Source organism: Siphateles boraxobius, unplaced genomic scaffold, assembly GCF_051911475.1.
Source record: "Siphateles boraxobius isolate OS27281-9 unplaced genomic scaffold, OSU_SipBor_1 7, whole genome shotgun sequence".
NCBI classification, from domain to species: Eukaryota; Metazoa; Chordata; class Actinopteri; order Cypriniformes; family Leuciscidae; genus Siphateles; species Siphateles boraxobius.
In genome coordinates this window covers 32,056,689-32,079,817 of record NW_027509197.1, presented here as the reverse complement: position 1 = coordinate 32,079,817, position 23,129 = coordinate 32,056,689, and the positions used below count along the sequence as shown (strand labels likewise).

The window sequence follows — 23,129 nt, the reverse complement described above, 5'->3', positions numbered from 1 at the left end:
CGGTGTATTATACATGACAAACAGGCTTCAATTAATTATGTAATATTTTAAAATATGTGATGTGGATTTTTAATTGAATCGACACAAAACCTTTTATCATTGTGAAGAAAAAAAGTTGAAAAATTGTTTGTTTATTTTGTTTCCTGCCGTCGAGCCATTATTTGGCTCTAGAGTATCGGTTCTCGAGCAGACTGTGGGATACCTATGTTTACAGTACACTAGTGCATTTTCATTTTAAAACGCATAGCTTTTGCTACGGTTATGCCTGCCATCCACACACACACTACTCCGGGGTTTTAGACCCTCGAAAACGGAGACTGACCCCGTCAGTCAAGACCTATTTTTTTACAGTCTATGGTCAAGTCAAGACCGAAGCAAGAAGACACGCGCAAGGCGCAACTTGACGCAAGTGACGCAACCCATAGCAACGCGTTATAGCAACGACACCTCAGACTGACAGAAACGTCAAATAAACGTGAATTTAGCAGTGTTGGGGGTAACTTATTACAAGTAACTTCAGTTACGTAATCAGATTACTTTTTCAAGTAACTAGTAAAGTAACGCATTACTTTTTCAATTTACAACAAAATATCTGAGTTACTTTTTCAAATAAGTAACACTAGTTAATTTTTCACATTTATTGACTGACAGCTCTCCTGTCCCCATGTTGAGAGAAATAAAGTGAGGTGTTGTGTGCATTTGCATTGAACATGCATTTACTCATCTCCCTTGCACAAAAACATTCAGTATTCCTCAAAATGAATAAAAACAGTCAAATGCAATCTCAGAATTTTGTGGAAAATATTTTATAATTAAGTATGTTAAATTACACAAATATACTTTATGTACTTAATCTCACTTTATTAACCAATGTCTTTGCTGCTGACCTACAATGATCTAATTCAACCATACTAATAAGCAAAAATGACTTTAGATTAGGTTTAGAAATAAGAGCGTTGAACTTCCTTCTCCTGTATCCTACTGTTATTTAATCAAGAACAGCAGCAGCTGAAAGGTTTGTTTGAGCGGCGCCCTCTACTGTACAGTAGTAAATATGCATTTCCTTCAGCCTTAGGCTTATTCATTTAACTTTTGATGTGAAAGGGCCTTAACAATTGGCAAAAATAGATTGTTTTAGCTGTTATTAAAAAACAAACAAACAAGCCCATGCAGGTGAGAAAAAGTAACGCAAAAGTAATGTAACGCATTCGTTCCATAAAAAGTAACTAAGTAACGTACTTAGTTACTTTTTGGGGAGTAACGCAATATTGTAATGCATTACTTTTAAAAGAAACTTTCCCCAACACTGTAATTTAGACTACTTTCGTTTTTTGCACATTGTCATGTTAATTATAATCAAATGCATTTTGTTTTATTCCACAACAATATCATTGATATTTGTTTGAGAAGGGCACTTTTGATTAATTTTGAAATAGGCCAGGGGCTCGAGCACCCAAAGACCCCCCCCCCCCCCCCCCCTGCACGTGCCTGGGAAAGACACTGCACTCCAGCAGAACCACATCTTTCAGTTCCTGCAGACACATTGGAGGGCCTTTTTGTTGCAGCACTTTCCTTGATTTTAACAGACAATGGTACACATTCATGCAAACGACAAATCAAAGGTCAGCTGTTACATGCAGCTGAGCCAAACAGCATTAAATAGAGCTCTGTCTATATCCGATTGTGACTCATCAATGCTCTCGCTATGAAGCTTGGATGTGGCTTGTTGCTTCTTAGCTTTGAGGGTCATTCATGTTTAAAGGGCATCCTGGAAGTGCTGATGCTTTTGGACTGACGGATTTGACTGAGGAAATCTTGAAAATTAAACTGCAAACTGTTTCATTTATGTCAAAATGTTTATGACATACTGGAAAAGGATCTGATCATGGGTTTTTTGATAGTGTGTGAGATTGTAATGGTGATTTACTAACACAAGTTAGCTAGCAGTCAATTAGCTTTAAATGATTACAAAAGAAGATGATTGTTTCTAAATTAGGTTTTTATACAAATATTCAAGAGTTTGGGGTCAGTTAAAAAAAAAATCTTTTTGGGAAAGAAATTAATAATTTTATATTCAGCTAGCATGCATTAAATTGATCAAAAGTGAGAGTAAATACATTTATAATGTTACAAAAGATTTCTATTTAAAATAAATGCTGTTCTTTTTGATGATCTAAGAGTCTTGAAAAAAAATGTATCACGTTGTCCACAAAATTATTAAGCAGCTTAACTGTTATCAACATTAATAATAAGAACAAATGTTTCTTGAGCATATTATAATGATTTCTGAAGGATCATGTGACACTGATGGCTTGATAACTGCTCTGTCAAGTCCTCGTCGTCATTTAGGAACCTGGATGTGCTCTTTGATACCAATCTTTCATTTGAAAGTCATGTGTCTAGTATCTGTAAAACCGCATTCTTCCATCTTAAAAATAAATCTTGAGTACTTGATATAATCCCCAGTACTTGAGCGAGCTCTTAACACATTATAGTCCTTCACTTCTATTGCGATCTCAAAATTCCGGCCAGTTGATAATACCTAGAATACCAAAATCGACTGCTGGCGGTAGATCCTTTTCCTACTTAGCACCAAAACTTTGGAACAATCTCCCTAACATTGTCCGGGAAGCAGACACAGTCTGTCAGTTCAAATCTAGACTAAAAACACATCTCTTTGCCTTAGCATACACAACACATTATAGACTTCTATAATTCAATGTTAGGCTGTTTAGATCAGCCGGAACCGAGAACACTCTCCATAAAATCCTGATGTACTCGTTACATCATAAGAAGAATGGCATCTACGCTAATATTAGTCTCTCTATTTATCCCGAGGTTTACCGCAGTCTGCCGGGTACAGGCCGTATCCAGATCTGATGAAGGACCTGCGCCTGGACACGACGACAACGCAGTCCTGAAGTCAACTAGTCTCGCCCCTGTGAAGGCCTCCTTCCCTTTACCTCTGTACAGATAAAACGTTGTCAAAATAGTAATAGACTGTTAATAGTATCATACAATTTTATACCAAGACAAGTAATTTATTTAGGTCAATTTGTAAAGAAAGAATACACGCCTGTGCTGTTTTAATGCGCATAGCTATAAACTGAACACGTAAAACGCCACATGCATGCCGTCAGCATTTTCACAGGTTTGCGTTTTTAAAGCTTGTGCAGATATAAAAAACAAACAAAAAAAAAACAACCTTGGAACCTATTTCAAGGTTTGCGTTCTCGAGCCACCAGGCACTGTTGTTGTGCGAATGAGTGGCCGGAGCGCATTAAGGGTTTTCTGTTAGAACGGTGTCGTGTCTAAGTTAATAACTAATGATCTTTGCAACAGAAGTGAATCGATCAAAACTAACTTTAGCTGGACAATAACTTTAATAAGCCAAAACAATCTCTGTTACTTTAATTTCCTATTGTCACTGTAAAGCTGCTTTGAAACCATATTGTTAAAAGCGCTATATAAATTAAGGTGACTTGACTTGACTGAAGAATAATGCTGAAAATTCAGCTTTTTCATTACAGGAATGTTAAAATGTCTTAAATTACAAAACAAATTTTTTTAAATTGTAATGATATTTCACAATATTACTGTATTTTAGATCACATAAATTAAGTATTGGTTAGCATAAGAGACTTCTTGCTCAAATTCTTAGTTCAAAGTTTTGAACGGTAGTGTGTATAAAATTATTGTTCTTTAAAGGGTAACTAAACCCCTGGTCAGAGCCTGACTCCACCCACTGGCAATATTTGAAAAATGCAGGAAAAGTGGGCAGAGCCCAGCGGAGGGGGCGGGGTTGTGCATCTGAGACACATCTCTCTGTAGGGAAGGGCGTGATTAGCTGGTACCACAACTACCAATAGGAAAATTCAACTGCAGTTGCCACCGTTCAACCTGAAGAGGGGAGCACTCAGACGTTTTTACACCATATATTGTAGAATTAAAACACTTTAAACCCAAATGTCAAAAAAATTTACTCGAATCAATGAACAGTATTTATGAAGCTCCATTCTTACAGATTATTAACTAAAAAAAGTTTTTTTTAGTGTTTAGTTACCCTTTAAAAAGCTTTATGTGATATTAATGGCATCAGTTTTAAGAGACAATAATTTTTTTCTTTAAAAAGTTTTTAAGTTCTAAGAAAAAAGGTTAAGTATTTTCCTGATGGATGGATGGATGGATAAAGCAAGATTAAGTGTTAAAACAATCATAGGCAACAGAACGAATAGCATTAAGTACAATGATAAATTATCAGGATATGACAGTTATAATCATAAATAGTCTACTGCTGAACAAAATCAAATAAAACTCAACCTGAAGAAGTTCCTGGACCTTTACTTATACTCAGGATCCAACAAATGTCCAGTTGTCCTCCTATGAGTTTTATAAATAAAGTTTTTACTACAAGTTTGCCTGCCTGTGTATCTTTGAGATACATACTGATGTTAATAAAAGATCAACACGTGTTCTAGAGTAAGCAGTTGTGCTGTATATAGTCAACCTGTAATGAAAAAATCCCTAAGGCAAAGAGCATTACACTGTGAGCTGATAGTGTCAGATGTGAAACATCAATGGTCCAAAATAATATAGCGCACATGTAAAAAGCCTGAGAGTCCTTACATTTGGATTGGCTTCACTTGAACACATGAATGTAGTGTAAGTTAATGGCCCGTTTATGAGGTCTAACTAAATCTGGTTGAATTTGTATGTTATTGTTCTAAAGTGTCTCGTAATGACATTTAGACCATTTCCACTTTGTAATATGCACTTAGAGACACTGGAATGACTGGAATAATAATAATAAATTAATGTAGTCTGTTGAGTATTGCTGACAGCTGATTTTATTCATGAAAAGTCATGGTTTCGACATATACACACTTCATTCTACTGTAAAACATTCATATTATCTCCACATTGTCACTGTTTTAGTGCAACATAATTCATTCCAGAAAAGCTTGATTTAGTTTCACATTAAAGGGTTGCTCGGCATGACTGAAATAGTAGTAAACACACACACACAAATTAAATAATATAAAACCTTATTCACAACAACACATCGAGTCTGAATTCTTTCTTCTTTATTGTGTTTCCATTTTTTCTCTGTTTTAGTTTTCGCACCATAACATATTTGAAACTAGAGGCTTGAACAATTTGAATAACCCAAGTTAAAACAAATAATAAACAAATTGGATAGAAGAAAAAACCCAATGTTAGCGTTTATGCAAAGTGATGGAAAACAGAAGAGAATTTGCACTGAATTAGTACTGCAATAAAAACTAAGCAAACAGCTATTTACTGTATAATCCAAGGTGTTCACGTGCTGTGTGTGGACAGATGAGGTCACGATAGGACTGTGCTAAAAACAATGAGAACATTCCTGCAGCTTACCCACACCTTTTGACCAATGGATTTCCATGTCTTTTCCCGTTGTCTGTGATCACTGGATAAGGAGGTTTCAAATTACTTTTATGGAAATTTTATGATGTCAAATTTAAATTTTACATTTAAGAGCATTTTCTAGCCAATGAAACAGAGTTGAGCATAACAGGTCAAATTCATATTCACTGTTTTTGTTCCATGAATGTGGGACCCTGATACTATTTTCATTTCCTTCACTTTGTTTTGCAAGTTGTAGGATTGTTTGCTGTAAATGTGAATATGATTTTTTTTTTTTTGTGGATGTGAATCACTCATTTGTCCATTAGATAAATGAACAACTAAACTAAACAAATAAAAAATAAATCAAGCACTGATTCTGTGACTATGTTCACCAAACAAGATGCAAACTGTTCAAATATTAAATCCAAATAATACAAACTATGTAAATCAAATCAAGATAAACACCCGTTAGTCTTCAAATAAAATACAATTATTTTTAGACATATATCTCCATGTGTAAATTTGAAGAATACATATCCTGCTTTTGATCATTCATTAAAAGTCATTAAAAAAATGTTTTGTGGACAATACATTTAATATATTTTATATCTTAATATAATTTAGATATTTTGTATGATTTAGATCAAAACCAGATATTTTTTAAATGACCAAAGATAGTGATAATCATTCAACCATAAAGTTACTCTCATTCGTGGATATAAGCGAATCTTTCAGCAAAAACTTTCAAAATAATGTACTAAAGATTCTCATAAACATTCAACGCAGCAGCTAATGTATGTTTAATAACATATTCTAGTCCCTTCAGGAAAAAATGGCACTTCTCTGAGACATCTCCATTCCATCCATGCATTACAAGATCACTAGTTTCCAGGCACATCTTGAATCAGCCGATCTCTACATAAACAACTTTGGCCGTTATACCATCCCCTTGCATTCAACAGGACTGAGTTTTCTCTGGAAACCAATGGTGCTGCCGATACGCTATGAAGAGGAATTTGTACCCTTGCATGCTTTATGCTAATGTATGCACTGAAATTTGTGATATATAATACATTCCTGGTGTTAAACGCAAAGACTCCAACATATCAAAAGTTGAATCCGTTAAGTGTCAGTGAAAACCAAACCGTGTGTGCTTTAATGAACTGGGAGTTCTTGCAAAAATGTCACTCCCTAAAGCTGTGAGGCCTTTCAATATTACAATAAAGTCAATGTACTTTAGATTAGAACAAAACACTTTAGTAAAAGATAAAAAGCGTCTTGTTTGATAACATGATTTCAGTCAATAGTTTTCATATATACTGATATTCACTACAGTATAACAACCGGCAGTAATAAAAGTATTACTTATGCCATAAAAACTAGTTAAAAAAAAGATACACCATTTTCCACAAATCTCAAGGCCCTGGTTCACAATTGGAAGACACCACGAAAAATACACATTAACATGACATTTTTTTGCGTCGAGTGATGGACTAGTCTTCTTGATTGAGTTCCGTGTATGAAATACAGTCACTCTTCTCAATCAGGATGGGTCCAAGTTCCTGACTACTTGCCAGAGATGCAATGCTCAGAACTGCTATAATAGGTTTGTAAAAAAGTCATAGGAAAGCAGTGTAGGACGAGAGGAGCTTAAAGTAAGGACGACGTCCTGGTTAATAAACACAACTGCACTATGCATGCTGTCCACAGCTAACGGATGGTAATGCACTGAAATCCATCAGGTTTTGTATGTGTGTGTGTGTGTGTGTGTTTCAGGTGGCGTAAACTCTGTGGTCGAGGCCAGAAGATTCTGTGGTTTATCTGCGTACACACACCGCACATTTAGCCGCCCCCTAAGGGCCCACCAAGGGCTGGGATGTCCTGAGGCTGTGTCTCTCTCTGTCCTTATCCTGGAGAACCCTGGAGCCGTCTTGTCATCTCTCTGGAGCACGAGCACCAGTGGTGGAGCTCACTGAGAGATGGCTGCTGCAGGGGTGGACGGGGTTTGTGGAGCGCTCTGGTAGGAACGCAGAAGGACTTTGTGCTTGGTTGCCACCTCTGCCCTGACCTGCTGTTGCTGCTCCAGGAACTCCTTGAGGCGTGTGGTGGTAAATGTGAGAGTCTGTCTCCGCAGTCTCATTAGATAAGCGTCCTGCAGCCAGGAGTTGTTAAAGCAGTCCTTAATGGTAGGACGGGCCCTGAAAACAGACGAAAACAGGAATCAGTCAACATCACAGACACATAGCCTGGCCTATCCTGAAAGCTAGAGCTGTGTCCCAAATGACGCAATATTCACTTATGCATTATGTACTCAACCGTGTAATGTATGAACTTAATATGTTTATTTTGTCTTTCAACATCGGAGTCTGATAGCCCATCCCCCTCCACTACGTTATTAAAGCTGCGACAGTTGAGTGCATGAAGTGTCCAACGTTCCACACTTAAGTTAAATAAGTGCATCATGCGGGGACTTAAAGTGCACTTTTTCTTTTTAGAATTTTCAGTGTGAACGCACTACTCGTACTACTTATACTACAAAATGGCGTAGAATAGTACATAGGTACACGATTTGGGACGCACCTTAGGTGATGTGCCACAAAAATCACACCAAACGTAATTGTAAATAATTATAATTTCAAAAATAATACATATTAAAACATAATTATAATGCAAAAATATAATTTAAAAAAATATTCTTAAAATAATTGAGAAATTACCATAATTCTCACTGGTGATTCTAATTAGATCCTCATTGCTGTTGTAAAATTATTTCTCACATTATTCAATCAAAAATACAGATATTTAAAAAATAAAATCAGTTTTAAATAATATCTATTTTTGTGCATTAAAATGTTGATTGTTTGGCATTTTACAACAGCAATAAGTACCTATTTTCTAAATTATTTATAAATATATATTATATATATAGTAACATATACATATATTATATGTATTTTATATATTATTATATATGTATGTGTATGTATATATATATATATATATATACACACACATATATATATATATATATATATATATACAAACATAAAATATACAGTGATAGTTTTTTATTAAAATCTTAACATAAAATATATTATGTATATTAAATTATGTATGAATATTCAAATATTAATATTATAATAATTTAAAATGTATAAGTCTTAGTGATTCTCAATGGTGATTCTAATTAGATTCTCACTGTTAAAATGTATTTTACATTTTTACAGTAATTAGAATTGCGAAGAAAAATAAGTTTAATTGTCATGAGTTCAGTCCTAAAAGGCCTCATTTCACTAAGTAAAAATAAAATGTTTTCCTTTTGATTTTGGGTGAAATTTGACACGGAGATGGTCTTGACAGGTTTCTTGAGATTCACACATACAGCCCAGATGCTTTTTTGAAGCACTATTTTACTCACCAAGGGTAGCTGCACAGGATCTTTTTGAGGAACAGAGAGGCACTTTGGGACACATTTTGGTAGAGCTTACTGAGGTCAAACTTGGCTGCCTGGATTCTTGCCTCTGTCTCAGCAGGGTCATTCTCTGTAAACGGCAGTCTCCCACTGAGCCTGAATGTTGTACAGCATTACAAAAGCTTAGAGTTACACACTAGAATAGCATTTATGTCAAACATAATCACAGACACTGACAGCTCACAAGCTCCAGAGAGCTTCTGGAATGTGAAATTGTAATGATTCAAATGCTCCTGCTGACATAAGATTACTAACTAAATTGGAGGTAATACAAAAAGCACCACACAGCAAAACTGGACATTTAAAGTCAACATAACATCAAAATAGGCTTTGTTTACTTTCCAAAACAGAGTTGCAGTGGACAGCACTCACATGATATAAGTCAATATGCCAATGCTCCAGATGTCAGCTGGTGGACCCACCACATCTCCTTTCAACATCTCAGGGGCTTTCAGTAAACAGCAGAGATTAAAAACACATTGGAAAGTGTACAGAAATGCACAATTACTTAAATGAGAAGGAATGGGATACCATGTATGTACCATGTGCCATGTACCATGGGAATATCTAACAAAGAACAATCATACAATATTTTAAAAGGATTAAGAATATGGTGCAAATAAATAATGTTTGTTGACGTTTGTAAAACGAATGTTAAAAGTGTTCTGAGTGGTTGCTAGAGGAGGAGTAGTTAACTAGTGGCTCTCTGATTTTCTTTATATTAGCAAGAACATATTGAAATATATGAAACAATATGTGCAGAAATGTTGTCTTACACATATAGTCTAGTGTTCCAATGGGTGGGCTGAACTGCTTCAGGAACAGCGGATTGAAGGTCTGCGCACTACCAAAATCAATAATCTTAACCACATTCATGTAAGTGACAATGATATTCTCTGGTTTGATATCCAGATGCAGGATTCTCCGGCTGTGCAGGTAGTCCAGACCCTGAAGTATCTGTACGATATATGCCACCACGTCATCCTCTGAATATCGGAACCTAGGAAGGGAGATAAACAAAGTGTTTCACAATTTTAATTACAATTTTTTTGTACTTTTTATAGCTTTGATCACAGCCCCCATACAACTACCCCGTACACCATCAAGTCAAGTGTTTGTGTAGTAGCACACAATGTAAAAAGTGCTGGGGAAGGATTGAAAAGCGGTGACATGAGGACCTAAAGAAGCACGCAGCAGTCTCTGACCTGTCAATCAGACTATAGAGCAGCTCTTTCCCGGAGCAGCACTCAGAGATGAGCACCAGGTAGCGTGGGGTGACGTAGGCCTCATGCAGAGCCATGACCTTCTCGTGGTGGAGGGACTTCAGTATGTCATACTCCTGTAACACGGCCTGCTTGCTTTCAGGTTCATACGGCACAATCTTGGCCATGTACAGGTTACCGGTGGCATTTTCCCGACACTCTCTGATCACGCCAAAACGACCTCTGTGGTGAAGAAAATGCATGATGATCAATGGCTGTCATTTGTCTTATAATAATGAACTTTTTTTTTGCAAAAAAAAAAAAATGCTTGAAAAAGGTGATTTTTGTAAAATAAATGCTATTTGGTTTGGTAATCTGTAATATAGTGCAAAACATATATACATCTTGTCCTTGTGTCCAAATATTTATTGGGGTCACTGTACAAAAGAACGGTGAATTAGAAAAAATGCAGACAGACCGTCAGAAAGAATATATATTCTATTTAAGAAGATTATATATATATATAAAATAAATGCTATTTGGTTTGATAATCTGTAATATAGTGCAAAACATATATATACATCTTGTCCAAGTGTCCAAATATTTATTGGGGTCACTGTACAAAAGAACTATGAATTAGAAAAAATGCAGACAGACCGTCAGAAAGAATATATATTATATTTAAGAATAATGATTATATATATATAAAATATAAAATAATATATTTATATAATATATTCATATATTCAATATATTCATATATAATATAATACATATTAATTATTATAAGAAACTATATATATATATATATATATATATATATAAAATTAAATTAACACTGAACTCCAAAATTTGAATTACATCAAAAGCTGATTTGCATAATGATACATGATGTTCTTGAATGTTAGCTATGAAGTAGTTAACTATTAAGTGTAGGTATAATTATCATTTGGTCATGTCATCTAAAAAAAAAAAAAAAAAAAAAAAAACACATTTCTGAAAACACTGAACAGAAATAAAACTCTAAACGACTCCAAAACGTGGAAACAGCAGTTACATCAAAAGCTGATTTACATAATGACAGACAGACAGAAGCCAATTATTTATAATGTATTCTAGTCCAGCATTTATCATGCTATTCTATCATATGGATTACTTACAGCTACTTTTGTATTTGATGTTGCAAAAAAAAGCTATTGTGAGACACAAGTATAAGGTAATCTAAAAGTGATCAGTCACTGCATTTTACCTTGCTTTCTCATCCATGAATGTGTACGGTTTCTGGGGGACACCCTGCCTTAGGGTCAAGTCTCCAGGTTTTCCTATAGGGGTCCTGCGCCCTGTAGGAGTGATGCGTCCAGATGGAGTGGCTCTTCCACTTGGGGTCATACGATTGGGTGTGCCAGGACCCTCCCCTACGGGACTCAGACTTGTAACTAACACCACGGGTGGTGACAGGGCAGGAGAAGGTGTGTTTGGGACGACTGGGGTCACATGTGCTGTGGTGGCGGCCGGGGCATACATAGGCAATGAGGAGATAGGCTTGCCGATAGCGGGCGGAGGGGACAGTAGTGGAGGTGGGGACATTGGAGGAGTTTGAGATGGAGGAGACACCACATTGACAGGAGTCTGAGGTTTGGGCAGGACGACAGGCGGTGAGGGTTTGGCAGGAGGAGGCTGAGCTGGGGAGGGTTTGGCCACAGTGATGTTCAGAGTGGTCTTCGCTTTGGCAGGAATAGGAGTACCAAGGGGTGGAGTTCGGACATCAGGCGCAGCACGATGACTCGGGGGAAGGGCAGCAGGGGAAGGTGTAGTAGCTGACGCAGGAGGAGACACAGGCTTTACCGGCTGGGCTGTAGAGGGCGCTGAAGTAGTCGGTTTTACTGCAGCAGGCTTCATTGCAGGTAAAGACATGGTAGATGTTACTAGTGCTGGTGCAGGAGCCGGAGCTGACGAAAGCGTTTTGACAACAACTGTTGCACTGGACTTTTGAGGTGCTGTAGAAAAGACTTTGAATTTGAATAACAAAGAAGCATAGACGCATAAGTCCCATTCAAAATCATATTATATTACACTACTGTACTGTTCAAAAGTTTGAAGTGAGTACGATTTTTTTTTTAAATATATTTTTGAAAGAAGGTGCCACTTGGTGATCAAAAACAGTAATATAGAGAAAATATTGTCACAATTTTAAAGAACTGTTTTATATTTGAATATATTTTACAATAAAGCTGAATTTTCAGCATCATTACTCCGTTCTTCAGTCACATGATCCTTCAGAAATCATTCTAATATGCTGATTCGTTGCTCAAATAACATTCCTTCAATTGCAAATTTTGAAAAAAGTTGCTGCTTAATTTTTTTTTGGAAACCATGATATTTGTTTCAGGATTGTTTGCTGAATATAAAAATGTAAAAGCCTTTCCTGTCAATTTCAATCCATTTAATGCATCCTAGCTGAGAAAGTATGTATTTCTTTTAAATAATAAAAAACAGTAATGTATATAATGTTATATTATCATTTAAATAGGAGGAGAAAACATCTTGCAGTTGACATCAAAGCCATCAATCTAAGTAAGAAAAACAATATTTTGGTTCAAATTCATTGTCATGTGGTAGAAGCTAGACAAATTTGGTAGTTTTTGTGGCATTTCTTGATCTTTTTTTGTCTTAAAATGGTAAAAGAAAGTACAACCCAAAATACATTGATTATGGGTTCACATGCAACGATTATGAACATTGTGTTGTTTGGTGAATTATTAGCTCCTGACAGCATTAAAACAGTTGGAAATCACTGATCTAGACAAAATTTTGTGCACCTGTTGAGTCCAGGGCCACTTTTTCAGACAAGTTGCTGTAAGGTCCCTGGCCAGCCTTGTTCACACAGGCAACTCTGAACCTGTATGTGGCACCAGTTGGAAGGTCCGTGACGTTGTAGTAACAGTCCGCCACACCTGTGGCTACTATCAGCCAGTTAGTCTCACCTGTAGGAAAATAAATATTGTAAAGAAGAATTGGTTGCAATACCTATCCTTTCCAAAAGAGGGAAGTAGAAGGAAAGATAAATGTCTTTCCTCTACATTCACCACCATTAAAAAAAAAAAATTACATATGAAATAAACTAATAGTAAGAACATTTGCATAATTTGGGAAATCAAGATGGAGGGTGGATTTTAAGAGTAGAGCAAAACAGTATTAGCATTATGAAACATTCAAATTTTTGCCTTTAAAATAATAGGGAATGCAGCTGACAATCTTTTCAACAGTATACGGTACTTTACATCCCACTCTTAATCATTAATCAAAGCAAGATGAATAAAGAAAGATGTCCACTAACCCTCTTTCTTCCTCTCCAGAGAGTAGGTGCATGGTGCCGTGGTGTCTGAGGGTCTCCACACAACCAGGGCGGTGTTTTTATATTTCTGAGGAACCTCAGGGGTGCCAGGACTATTAGGCAGACCTACAGAATAATATTCAGTTTTTACAACTAGAAAATCTTATTTGGTTGATCTGTCTTGACAAATATTTACTACCATTCAAAATGTTGTTGTCAGTAAGTAGTTTTTGTAATCCACTATAGAAATTCCCAACATTTTTACAACTTCCACTATTTTCCTTGATCGTGGGAACCCTGCGGAAAATGAAATTTTATCATAATAGCTACATTTCATGCACTAAACACAAAAGAACTGTGTCCGGTGAGGCAACTACATGATATTTGCCCCTCTGCTAGCAAGTCACCTTTCCATATTAATCAGCTCTGAAGCACAAAAAGGAGTGAATAATTTATGACCTGCTGTTAGGAGAAAATGGCTTTGCAAAATAAGCAGTGCTTTAGCCTGCTCACGATTTTAGAAAGCCAATGGCATTTCTGTTCTCAAGGCTAAAAGAGCTCCTTCCTGAGTCTAGCTGTGAGCTATGCACTCACTTTTAAAAAATATATTAAACTGTGCTTTCACTGTGTCCCACTTTCATCTCTGTTCTAGCCTTTACTTTTCTGAGAAATTCTGTAACGTTGCGTTGTGGTACTTCTCTTCTTATTCCCTCCTTAAGGGGTTTTCACACTGACAGAGCTATTCTTGCGGCAAAGTGACTGGATCTCATTCGCTTTCAATAAGAGATCTGAGGCAACTTCACTATGGCAATGTAACGTGAGCGTGTCCAGTGACATGTCAGAGTTGAGAAAACTAATGTGTAAAAACTGATGCATGCATAACCTTTTGTTCAATTAAGTTTGACTAATGTATTGATAATCATTCGTGTTATGCTGTTTTATATAATAACAAATTCCCCAGCAGAATATAAGTTGCTTTGAATAAATTAATAAATTAAATATAGTCTGAGATAAGTCTGAGAGTGTGTCCCTAACTTTGCATTTTTCCTTCTCTGTTGTATTTTCTCAATCTATTTCTCAGTTACTCATCTATTCTCCTTCCTTAATCAGCTGGACTGTCACTTCCAAATTTGCTGCTTTATCTACTTCTTGTCTTAAACTTACGAGCAAGGGACACAACGCATGAGCTGGTGACAGAGGCCAGTGCGTTTGAAGCCACACATTCATAAAGGCCTGCATCTTTCTTGGTGGTCTTCATTATCATCAGCAGCTGTCTCCCATCAGGACAGGATATCATGTTCATCCTTGGGTCAATCTCAAGTGGTTTCTTATCTGAGAATACACAAAGTTGAAAAGCAAAAATGTTAGTTGGGAACTTTAACTTTTTCCAAAATCATAATCTTAAAGCTACAAGCTGGTGTTCTCTAATGCTTATGTTGACATTTTAGACTTTGACGTTGATGGTGTTATTTTGAGATGGAAAGAAATCCTTCTACATTTAGCTAAAAAATAAACAGGTTTGGTTATGTCAGCACAAGGACTATTAAGGATCCAGGATCCGTGGTTTTGCACAGCACAGATCCTGATTAAATGCATACTGTTAATTTCTTGGTATACTGTTTCTAATTGTTTTATAATTATTGTTTCATATATATGAAACAATTAAGAATAGTATACAAAGCAATAAACAGTATGTATTTACTCAACTTTTAGTATGAAATGAAAGACTGCAAGACACTATGCTAACATAGTGAACAAAATCTTTACAGAAGTGAGATAATACACTTACAATATTGTACAGTTATTTTATAATCTGCTGTTAAGCATATTGTACTCAATTTAGGTCAGATTCTATTATCTTTAGTCCCATCAAAGCTAATATTATAATTTGAATCAGACCTTTCATCCATGAGATGTGTGGGTGAGGGCTGCCAGCAGGGAGGCAGCTGAGAGTGACAGGATCTCCCTCCAAGAGAACGTGGTCTCTCAATTTGATATGGAAAACAGGAGGGAAATCTAATTGTTGAGAGAATCAGTGAAAAAGTAAGACAGGCACTATAATTTATCTCCCACAAGATGTGCCAAAGCAAGTCTATATGCATAAATGATTAATTGATGATATATGTAAATGTTTATGACAAAGCAGGAAGTCATCAGACAGATGTCTCTTTTTGCGCAGACGTTACAGTGAAATACGCAAATAAAACAAACAATACCAGATGTTAGACTTGTGTACTGGCGAGAGCGGAGAGAGCCATTTTCCCTAGCAATGGAAGCTGGTATGTCTGGTTGTGAAACTGTCTTGTCCCTTTTTCCCCTTGTCAAGCCCCAGCGGTCCCACCGTGATCTACGCTCAATATCTGCACCTGGGAAAGAAAAATTATGGTCCTTAAAGTCAGGAGAATTGACAACAACATGAAAGAGTTAATGTAATAAGAACATTAACCAGGAAATACTGGCATACTTTTAACAGCTGATTCTGACTGGATGCTTGACATGGAATCGAGAGATTCTGATGAGTTCCCTTTCCCTGACTGGGCAGCCAGTTGGTTCTGCGGGGCACCCATCCTCTTCAGACTGCCCCCCTCGGAGGTGGAACGCCGCATTTTGGTGAATATAGGTGTCCTCTTGAGCTCCATCTTGCCTTCATTGTCGTCTTTCCTGTCCTCAGAGTGGCTCCTAATCCTTGTGGATAAGCTTGCCATGGTACTGCCAATCTTCTTGCGTATCGCAAGGATAGGTGACTCCGAAGGTGCTTTGGACTCAGGCTCTTGGGGAGGATCAGGACCTCCATCCAACCTCACCATTTCAATCTCCTTCTTTTCTTGGGATCCCCTCCGTCCCAGTGCCCAGGACAGACGTCGCCTGGATGCTGTAGCCTCCTCCTCTTTGAGTTTCTCCTCCTGCCTCTCCACTGATGGGGTCCTTTTCAAGCGCATTGAGAGTCTCCTCATAAATCCAGGGTCCTTCTCTGCCTCACGGAGATCCTGAACTGATTTAGACTTCTCCTCTAACCTCTTTGGCACAAACTCTAAAGGAGCACCAATTGGCCCTGGTCGATACATTTCTTCTGCAACTTCAGGAGCAACAGTGGTGGGCTTTTCTTCAGTCTTCTGAAAAGAGAAACGTTTGAGACTACGAGTGAGAGAGGACTCACGCTTTTTGAAGCGAGCTTCAAAGACCTCCTCAGATGCAAGGTCCTGGATGTTGCTTCCAGGAGACGGCTCTCGCTTAGGGGAAGCGCGAGTGGGAGTCTTAGAAGGACTTGGCTCTTTAGGAGGGTGTTCTGTTGAGGCAACCCGAGAAAAGACTGCCGCATGTTCAGTGGTTTGGTGAAGATCTGATTTGGATGAAGAAGCTGATAAAAGTGTTGGTTCAGAGATGTGTCTGGAAATGGGTGCATAGACTGGAACTGATGATGGGGTGGACATTGGTGAAGGTGTGGGGACAGGAACAGGATCAGGTTGGCTAGATGCCTGGACCGATGGTACCATGATGGTCTGCATGATACTGGCATATGCAGACATCCTACCATCTGGGAGCACTGTACGTGCAGGGAGAGATGGGGTCACATAAGTTGAGACGACACTGTGGGGGCTGGGAGCTGTGGCAGCTGTTGGGGTCACCATGATTGAGCTGGTGGAAATGATCTCTGGAGACTTTGTTGATGCCTTTACATCATCTTCAACTTCTTTAACCTCAATCTCTGGAGCAAGAGGCTCCATTTCTTTCTCTGGCTCTTTAGCCTCTCTTTCTCTTTCTTTATCTTCCTCTTCTTCGATTGTTTCCTCTTCTACTGGGGTCTTCTGCTTAGTTTCAGCAACTTTTTCAGACTCTTCACTTGGTTCCTCTGACTTGCTCTGGCCCTTCTCTTGTACATCAGTCTCCCAAGATTCCTGATCAACACTTCTGACTTCATCTGCATTAGTCTTTGACACAACAACTACTTCGGATTTACTGTCCTTGTAGACTGCTGGCTCTTTTTCCTCAATTTTCTCCATCTCATGTCTCTCTGGTTCTGGCGTATGAATTTTTGGGGTGATGGGGCGAGAATCCTTCACTGGCTCTGTGAGAGCAGACATAGATATAGCTTGCTGCAGCCGCCTCTCCTCTATTTGCGCTAGTGGGATCTCTAGAGGTGCTCCAATCCGTCTGTGCAATGGCATGGGCTCTGAATCACCCTGGCTGAAGGAAGCACTTTTGCGAAGTATCTTGGTCTTTGGGGTGTCATCTCTAGGTGACTCACTGGATGCTGCTCTAACAAGTGGAGGGTTACCTAGACGAGACCCCCTCACAAAACGCTTCTCATCCCCCATACCTAATGTCTCCAGCAATGGGCCTCTTAATCCGCTCATCTTGTTGTCAACAGAGCCACCCCTGAGAAGTCTCTGCCTCATCAGTTCTAATTTCAGGGCATAGTCTTCCTGGCTCAGCTTTGCAGCTCCTGGGCTTGGGCTCCTCCTTGGAATCTCCATAGATACTGACTTTTGTAGAATTCTACTTCCATCGGCTGGGCTTTCTTCAGTGCCCTCCTCTTGTTTAATGTGGAGCTGTAGGGCACTGTCAGCTGAGCTCCCTCTGCGCAACTCCCCTCTGCGACGTGCTCCCTCTGGCTCATCTGACTCCATGCTTGAACCTCTACGCATTGGTCTCTTTGCCTGTTCTGCCCTTTTGGCCAGTTCTGCTGGTTCTTCATCAGATGATCCTTTTTCATCTTCTTGCGTTGACCTCTTTCTGGCTCTACCCCTAGAGACCCCTGCATCTCCACCCTCTCTCTCTGACGTCTCCACTTCCATCGGCTCTGACTTCTGATGGATTGAAGCAGGCCTCTCAGCATTTCCGTTTGGTCTACCTGTCATTTCATCATCCCCTACAATTTCAGTCAGTGACATTCTAGATCCTGAGAATTCCATGTTGAGGGGCATTGGGATAAAAGGCAGCTCATCAATGTCTTCATCCGAATCTGAAGATGATGAAGGTGGTGGTGAGCTTTGTTTCAGATGTCGTGGAACAGCAATGGAAATATGGCTGGAGGAGTCATCCAGTAACTCGGGTATAGACCTCATCACCATCTTAGATTTATAGCTGATAAGAGATCGCTAAAAGAGATGTGAACATTGTTACAACGTCATACGGAAAGAATCTATAATGTTCTAAGTGCTAAAAAGTCACTAATTTTATCTTACCTGCCATTTTCTTCTAGACAAAAACTTTTTAAGGTGCTCTGTGCTTATGCTCTTTCCCTTATTCAGGGTCTAAAAGAAAGAAATATGTATTTAATTTAAAATTAAACAACTGTTTCCATAAGAGTTATAGAGAGGAAATCGACTCGGTTACTAACGTAACCTCGGTTCCCTGAGAGGAGGGAACTAGTATTGCGTAAGTAGCTTACGCTATGGGAAAACTCCTTTTCTCGAGAATATTGAAGTCTTTATGTAAAACGCATTGCAGCTGCACAGCTGACAGCAATGAACGAAGGAAGCTCGGTCATTGGCTGTGCTGCGGCAACTTGCTCGAACCAATGACGGGGCGACTCTGAATGCGCGACCAATGAGCGCGCTTCGCACCCGCGCGCGTCAGAGCCCGCCAAGATGGGCGTGGCCAAGAGCTATTTATTGGGCGCCCCGTCATGAGAGTTCTTTAGGTTAAAACGACTGAAGCGAACTAACCAAGCACAAGCACGGCAGCTTACGCAATAATCTTTCCCTCCTCTCAGGGAACCGAGGTTACGTGAGTAACCGAGTCGTTCCCTTTCGAGAGGTCTCTCCTATTGCGTAAGTAGCTTACTGTCTGAATAGGGCAGAACGCTCCAAATACACTCTGAGAGCCCTAACGGGGCAGAGTAGATTAGCGTCGTGTTCGTCTGCTGGAGACGATAGCGCAGTTAGGGAGATAACCTGTGCTCTGAAGGGAGTGGTGAGCACTTTAGGAATATACCCATGTTTCGGTCTAAGGACGACCCTGCAGTCGTTAGGTCCGAATTCTAGGCAGGCAGCGCTTGTCGAAAGCGCGTGCAGGTCGCCCACTCTCTTGACCGAGGCGAGTGCCAGCAAGAGCGCAGTCTTGAGCGAGAGCTGTTTAAGGTGCACGGTTCGGAGTGGTTCGAACGGGGGCCCCTTTAAGAGCGTCTAGGACAGTAGCTAGGTCCCAGATCGGCAATGAGGGGGGGGCGTGAAGGGTTCATCCTCCTAGCGCCCCTTAGGAAACGAATAATTAGGTCGTTTCTTCCCAATGGACGTTCCATTACAGGGTTGTGTGACGCTGTGATGGCCGCCACATATACTTTGAGCGTGGAGGGGGTGCGGCCCGCCTCCAGAAGCCCTTGTAGAAAAGCGAGTACGTTCGTAATCTCGCATGTCTCAGGGTTCAGGCCCTTGGCATTACACCAGTCACTGAACACTTTCCATTTCTGGGCATATAAGCGTCTCGTGGAGGGCGCCCGCGCCTCAGCGATGGTTTTTAGCGCTCCGCTCGTGAGGTTCCTGGGAACCCGTTGAGGGGCCATGCATGAAGGGCCCACAGACCGGGGCGGGGATGAAATATCATCCCGCTGGCCTGACTGAGGAGGTCTGGCCTCAGTGGAATCGGCTGTGATGCAGATTGCATTTGCATCAGATCTGGAAACCATGTTTGGTTATTCCAGAGTGGGGCTATCAGAAGCACTGCGTTTTTCTCCTCTCTGACCCGACTGATGACCTGTGGCAGCATCGCGATCGGGGGAAAGGCATATAAGGGGCGGCTCGGCCAGCTCTGGGCGAGCGCGTCCGTGCTCTTCGTGAAGAAAAGAGAGCAGTGCGCGTTCTCCTTGGAGGCGAAGAGGTCGATCTCCGCTTTGCCAAAGGTTTTCCATAACCATTGAATCGTCAGCGGGTTGAGAGCCCATTCTCCTGGGAGAATCTTGTCTCTGGATAGCATGTCTGCCCCCTGGTTCAGGGCGCCTGGCACATGCGCTGCTCTCAGCGAGCGCAAGTTGTGCTGGGACCATAAAATGAGTCTCCTGGCCATTGAATGCATGGAGCTCGACCTGAGTCCACCCTGGCGATTTATGTACGACACTACCGTCATGTTGTCCGTTCGGACCAGGACGTGTTCGTTTTTTTTTTAGATGTGGAAGCAGGGCTCTGAGAGCCAAAGCGACCGCTTTTATCTCCAGACAGTTTATGTGTAGGCGCTTCTCCGGGTTTGACCAAAAGCCGGAGACAGGCCTGCCCTCGTAAAGGGCCCCCCAACCTATTTTGGAGGCATCTGTCGTTATCATCTTTCTCCTTGTGTTCACACCCAGACTCACGCCTGACTGGTACCAGTCGGCGGCTTTCCAGTGCGTCAGGGCTTTTATACAGCCGTGGTTCGCTCTGATTAAAAAGTGGCCCGAACGCCACGCGTGAGTAGGGATGCGGCTCTTGAGCCAGCGTTGGAGAGGGCGCATATGCAACAATCCTAGCTGGAGTACGGCCGATGCTGAGGCCATGAGACCGAGCATCCTCTGAAACCGCTTGACGGGGGCGCGCGCGCCCGCCCTGAATGATGTTGCAAGGCGCCGGATGGTGAGCGAGCGCTCTGATGAGAGACGCGCTGTCATTTGCATCGAGTCTAGAACTATTCCCAGGAAAGAAATCCTCTGGCTGGGAGATAGTATGCTTTTTGCAAAATTGATTCTTAGACCCAGGCATTCTAAATGGCTGATAATCCAAGATCTGTGTGTTATTAACTGACTCTCTGATTGTGCTGGGACCAGCCAATCGTCGAGATAATTCAGTATTCGCACTCCTCTTCGTCTCAAGGGGGAAAGTGCTGCGTCCATACATTTCGTGAATGTCGGGGAGCCAGGGACAGGCCGAACGGAAGTACTGTGTACTGGTAAGACTGTCCCTCGAAAGCGAATCACAGAAACGGCCTGTGATGAGGCGCTATTGGAATGTGAAAGTAAGCATCTTTCAGATCCACTGAGAGAAACCAATCTCCTGGGCGTACTTGCGCGAGGATATGCTTGGTTGTTAACATTCTGAACGAGCGAATCATTAGTGCTTTGTTCAGGTGTCTGAGATCTAGGATGGGGCGGAGACCACCATCCTTTTTCGGGACGAGAAAATAGCGGCTGTAAAAACCTGCCTCGCTCATAGAGGGGGGAACAGTTTCCACAGCGCCCTTTTCTATTAGTTTGCGCACCTCGGTGCGTAGAACCTGTGAACACTCCTTTCTCACTTTCGTCTCGACCACAGTCGTAAAACGTGGTGGTCTGCGAGCGAACTGGAGCGAGTATCCGTGCTTTACTATATTCAATACCCATTTCGGCATATCTGGAATGTTTTCCCATGCCGCTGCGTGTACAGATATGGGCTGAATACAGGCTAGGGGCGGGCCGCTGTGACGTAGGGACCCGGCCAGCGAATCGCCTGAGCTCGTAGCTCTCAGAGGCGCGGGCGCGCGCTGAGCAGCTGAGTGAATGGGCGCGTGTGTGCTTACAACAGCGCGCGCTATGTCTGTAAAACTCGCAGCCTGAGCTGGGGTTGTGTTTGACACTGTAAGGACAGTGTTTATAAGTGGGGGTGCATAAACAGTGGTAGGCACACGCGTCACTTTTATAATGTTTCCCGCTTTTACTGGGGATGAATTCATAACTGTGTGAACAGTGCTTGTGTGTAGTGGTGCGTACATGACCGTAGGCACGTGATCTACATTCATGGGGCGCGCAGCCTGAGCTGGGAATGAATTTTGGCACTGTTTTGACAGTATCTGGGAATGCACACTTTGTGGACATGTGAACCCTTAGTGACACAGGCAGAAAAAGACTCTTTTTGTGTTTTCTGTGCGTCGCCGTAAAAACGGCGTTTGTTTGCAGGTGAGCGAGCTCTGTGACTGGCCCATTGACTGCTGTATGGACATTTCCAGCCGCCTGTAAGGGGACTGGGTAATGTTTGAGCTTTTGCAGAGAGAGTGGTCCGGCTTTTGCGAGACACGCACTCTCTCTTCTCATTCCTGTGGCTAGGACGGCTTTCGAGGCTCAGGGTTCAGCACAATCTTGGGCCGAGGACCCCGTCGCTCAGGAGGCGGCTTGCGGTTGTGGGAGCGCGAGCGGCGTCGAGCGTCAGCATGAGGCGCGGGCTGAGAGGCGGTGGGAGCTGTTCTAGCCCGCTGCGGCTGTGGCGGTCTCTGTCTGCTCTGCGATGAGCTGGAGCGCTTGGGCAGGAAATGGCGCATAGCTTGTGAAGCGTTCTGGGCCTCAGTGAAGCGTTCGGCGAAACCTTTAACCGCCGGTCCAAACAGCCCGCTGGTGGAGATAGGCGCGTCGAGAAACGGCGCCTTATCCGCGTCCTTCATCTCCGTCAGAGTCAGCCACAGATGGCGCTCGAGAACAGTCAAATTAGCCATGGCGCGGCCAATAGACTGGGCGGTGGCCTTCGTGCCTCGCAGAGCTATATCAGTTGCGCTGCGTAGGTCCTTAAAGGCTTCGGGTTCGGGGCCAGACTCGTCCATAGAGCGGAAAAGCTTAGCTTGGAACACTTGAAGTACCGCCATTGAGTGAAGCGCTGATGCAGCTTGGCCGGCGGCGGCGTAGGCGCGACCGGCGAGAGCAGAAGTAGTGCGGCAGGGCTTCGAGGGGTGGGAAGCTTTGGCTTTCCATCCGGTGGTGGAGGGCGGGCAGAGATGATTGGCCACGGCCTCCTCGAGGGGCGGCGTTCCCTCGTAGCCTCTTTCCTTCGCGCCGTCCACAGAGGAGAGCGACAAAGAAAAAGAA

At 41.2% G+C, this 23,129-nt stretch overlaps 1 protein-coding gene across 5 annotated transcripts in view; it reads right to left on the bottom strand.

Moving 5' to 3' along the window:
- Positions 1-4,829: 4,829 nt before the first annotated feature.
- The window catches only part of spegb (striated muscle enriched protein kinase b), an 83,238-nt gene continuing 64,938 nt past the window's right edge, over positions 4,830-23,129 (bottom strand). For 4 of the 5 annotated variants that reach the window (XM_077215079.1, XM_077215076.1, XM_077215080.1 and 1 more), the window contains 13 exons: positions 18,580-18,648; positions 15,858-18,492; positions 15,610-15,759; positions 15,293-15,409; positions 14,558-14,725; positions 13,397-13,519; positions 12,879-13,043; positions 11,309-12,068; positions 10,063-10,302; positions 9,634-9,857; positions 9,230-9,305; positions 8,804-8,953; positions 4,830-7,583 (listed from right to left, as the gene is read on the bottom strand). In XM_077215079.1, coding sequence (XP_077071194.1) covers positions 7,355-7,583; positions 8,804-8,953; positions 9,230-9,305; positions 9,634-9,857; positions 10,063-10,302; positions 11,309-12,068; positions 12,879-13,043; positions 13,397-13,519; positions 14,558-14,725; positions 15,293-15,409; positions 15,610-15,759; positions 15,858-18,492; positions 18,580-18,648 — 5,106 coding nt within the window. In that variant the 3' untranslated portion in view covers positions 4,830-7,354. The remainder of the gene's footprint in view (positions 7,584-8,803; positions 8,954-9,229; positions 9,306-9,633; positions 9,858-10,062; positions 10,303-11,308; positions 12,069-12,878; positions 13,044-13,396; positions 13,520-14,557; positions 14,726-15,292; positions 15,410-15,609; positions 15,760-15,857; positions 18,493-18,579; positions 18,649-23,129) is intronic. The other variant, XM_077215078.1, reaches the window with a different exon arrangement.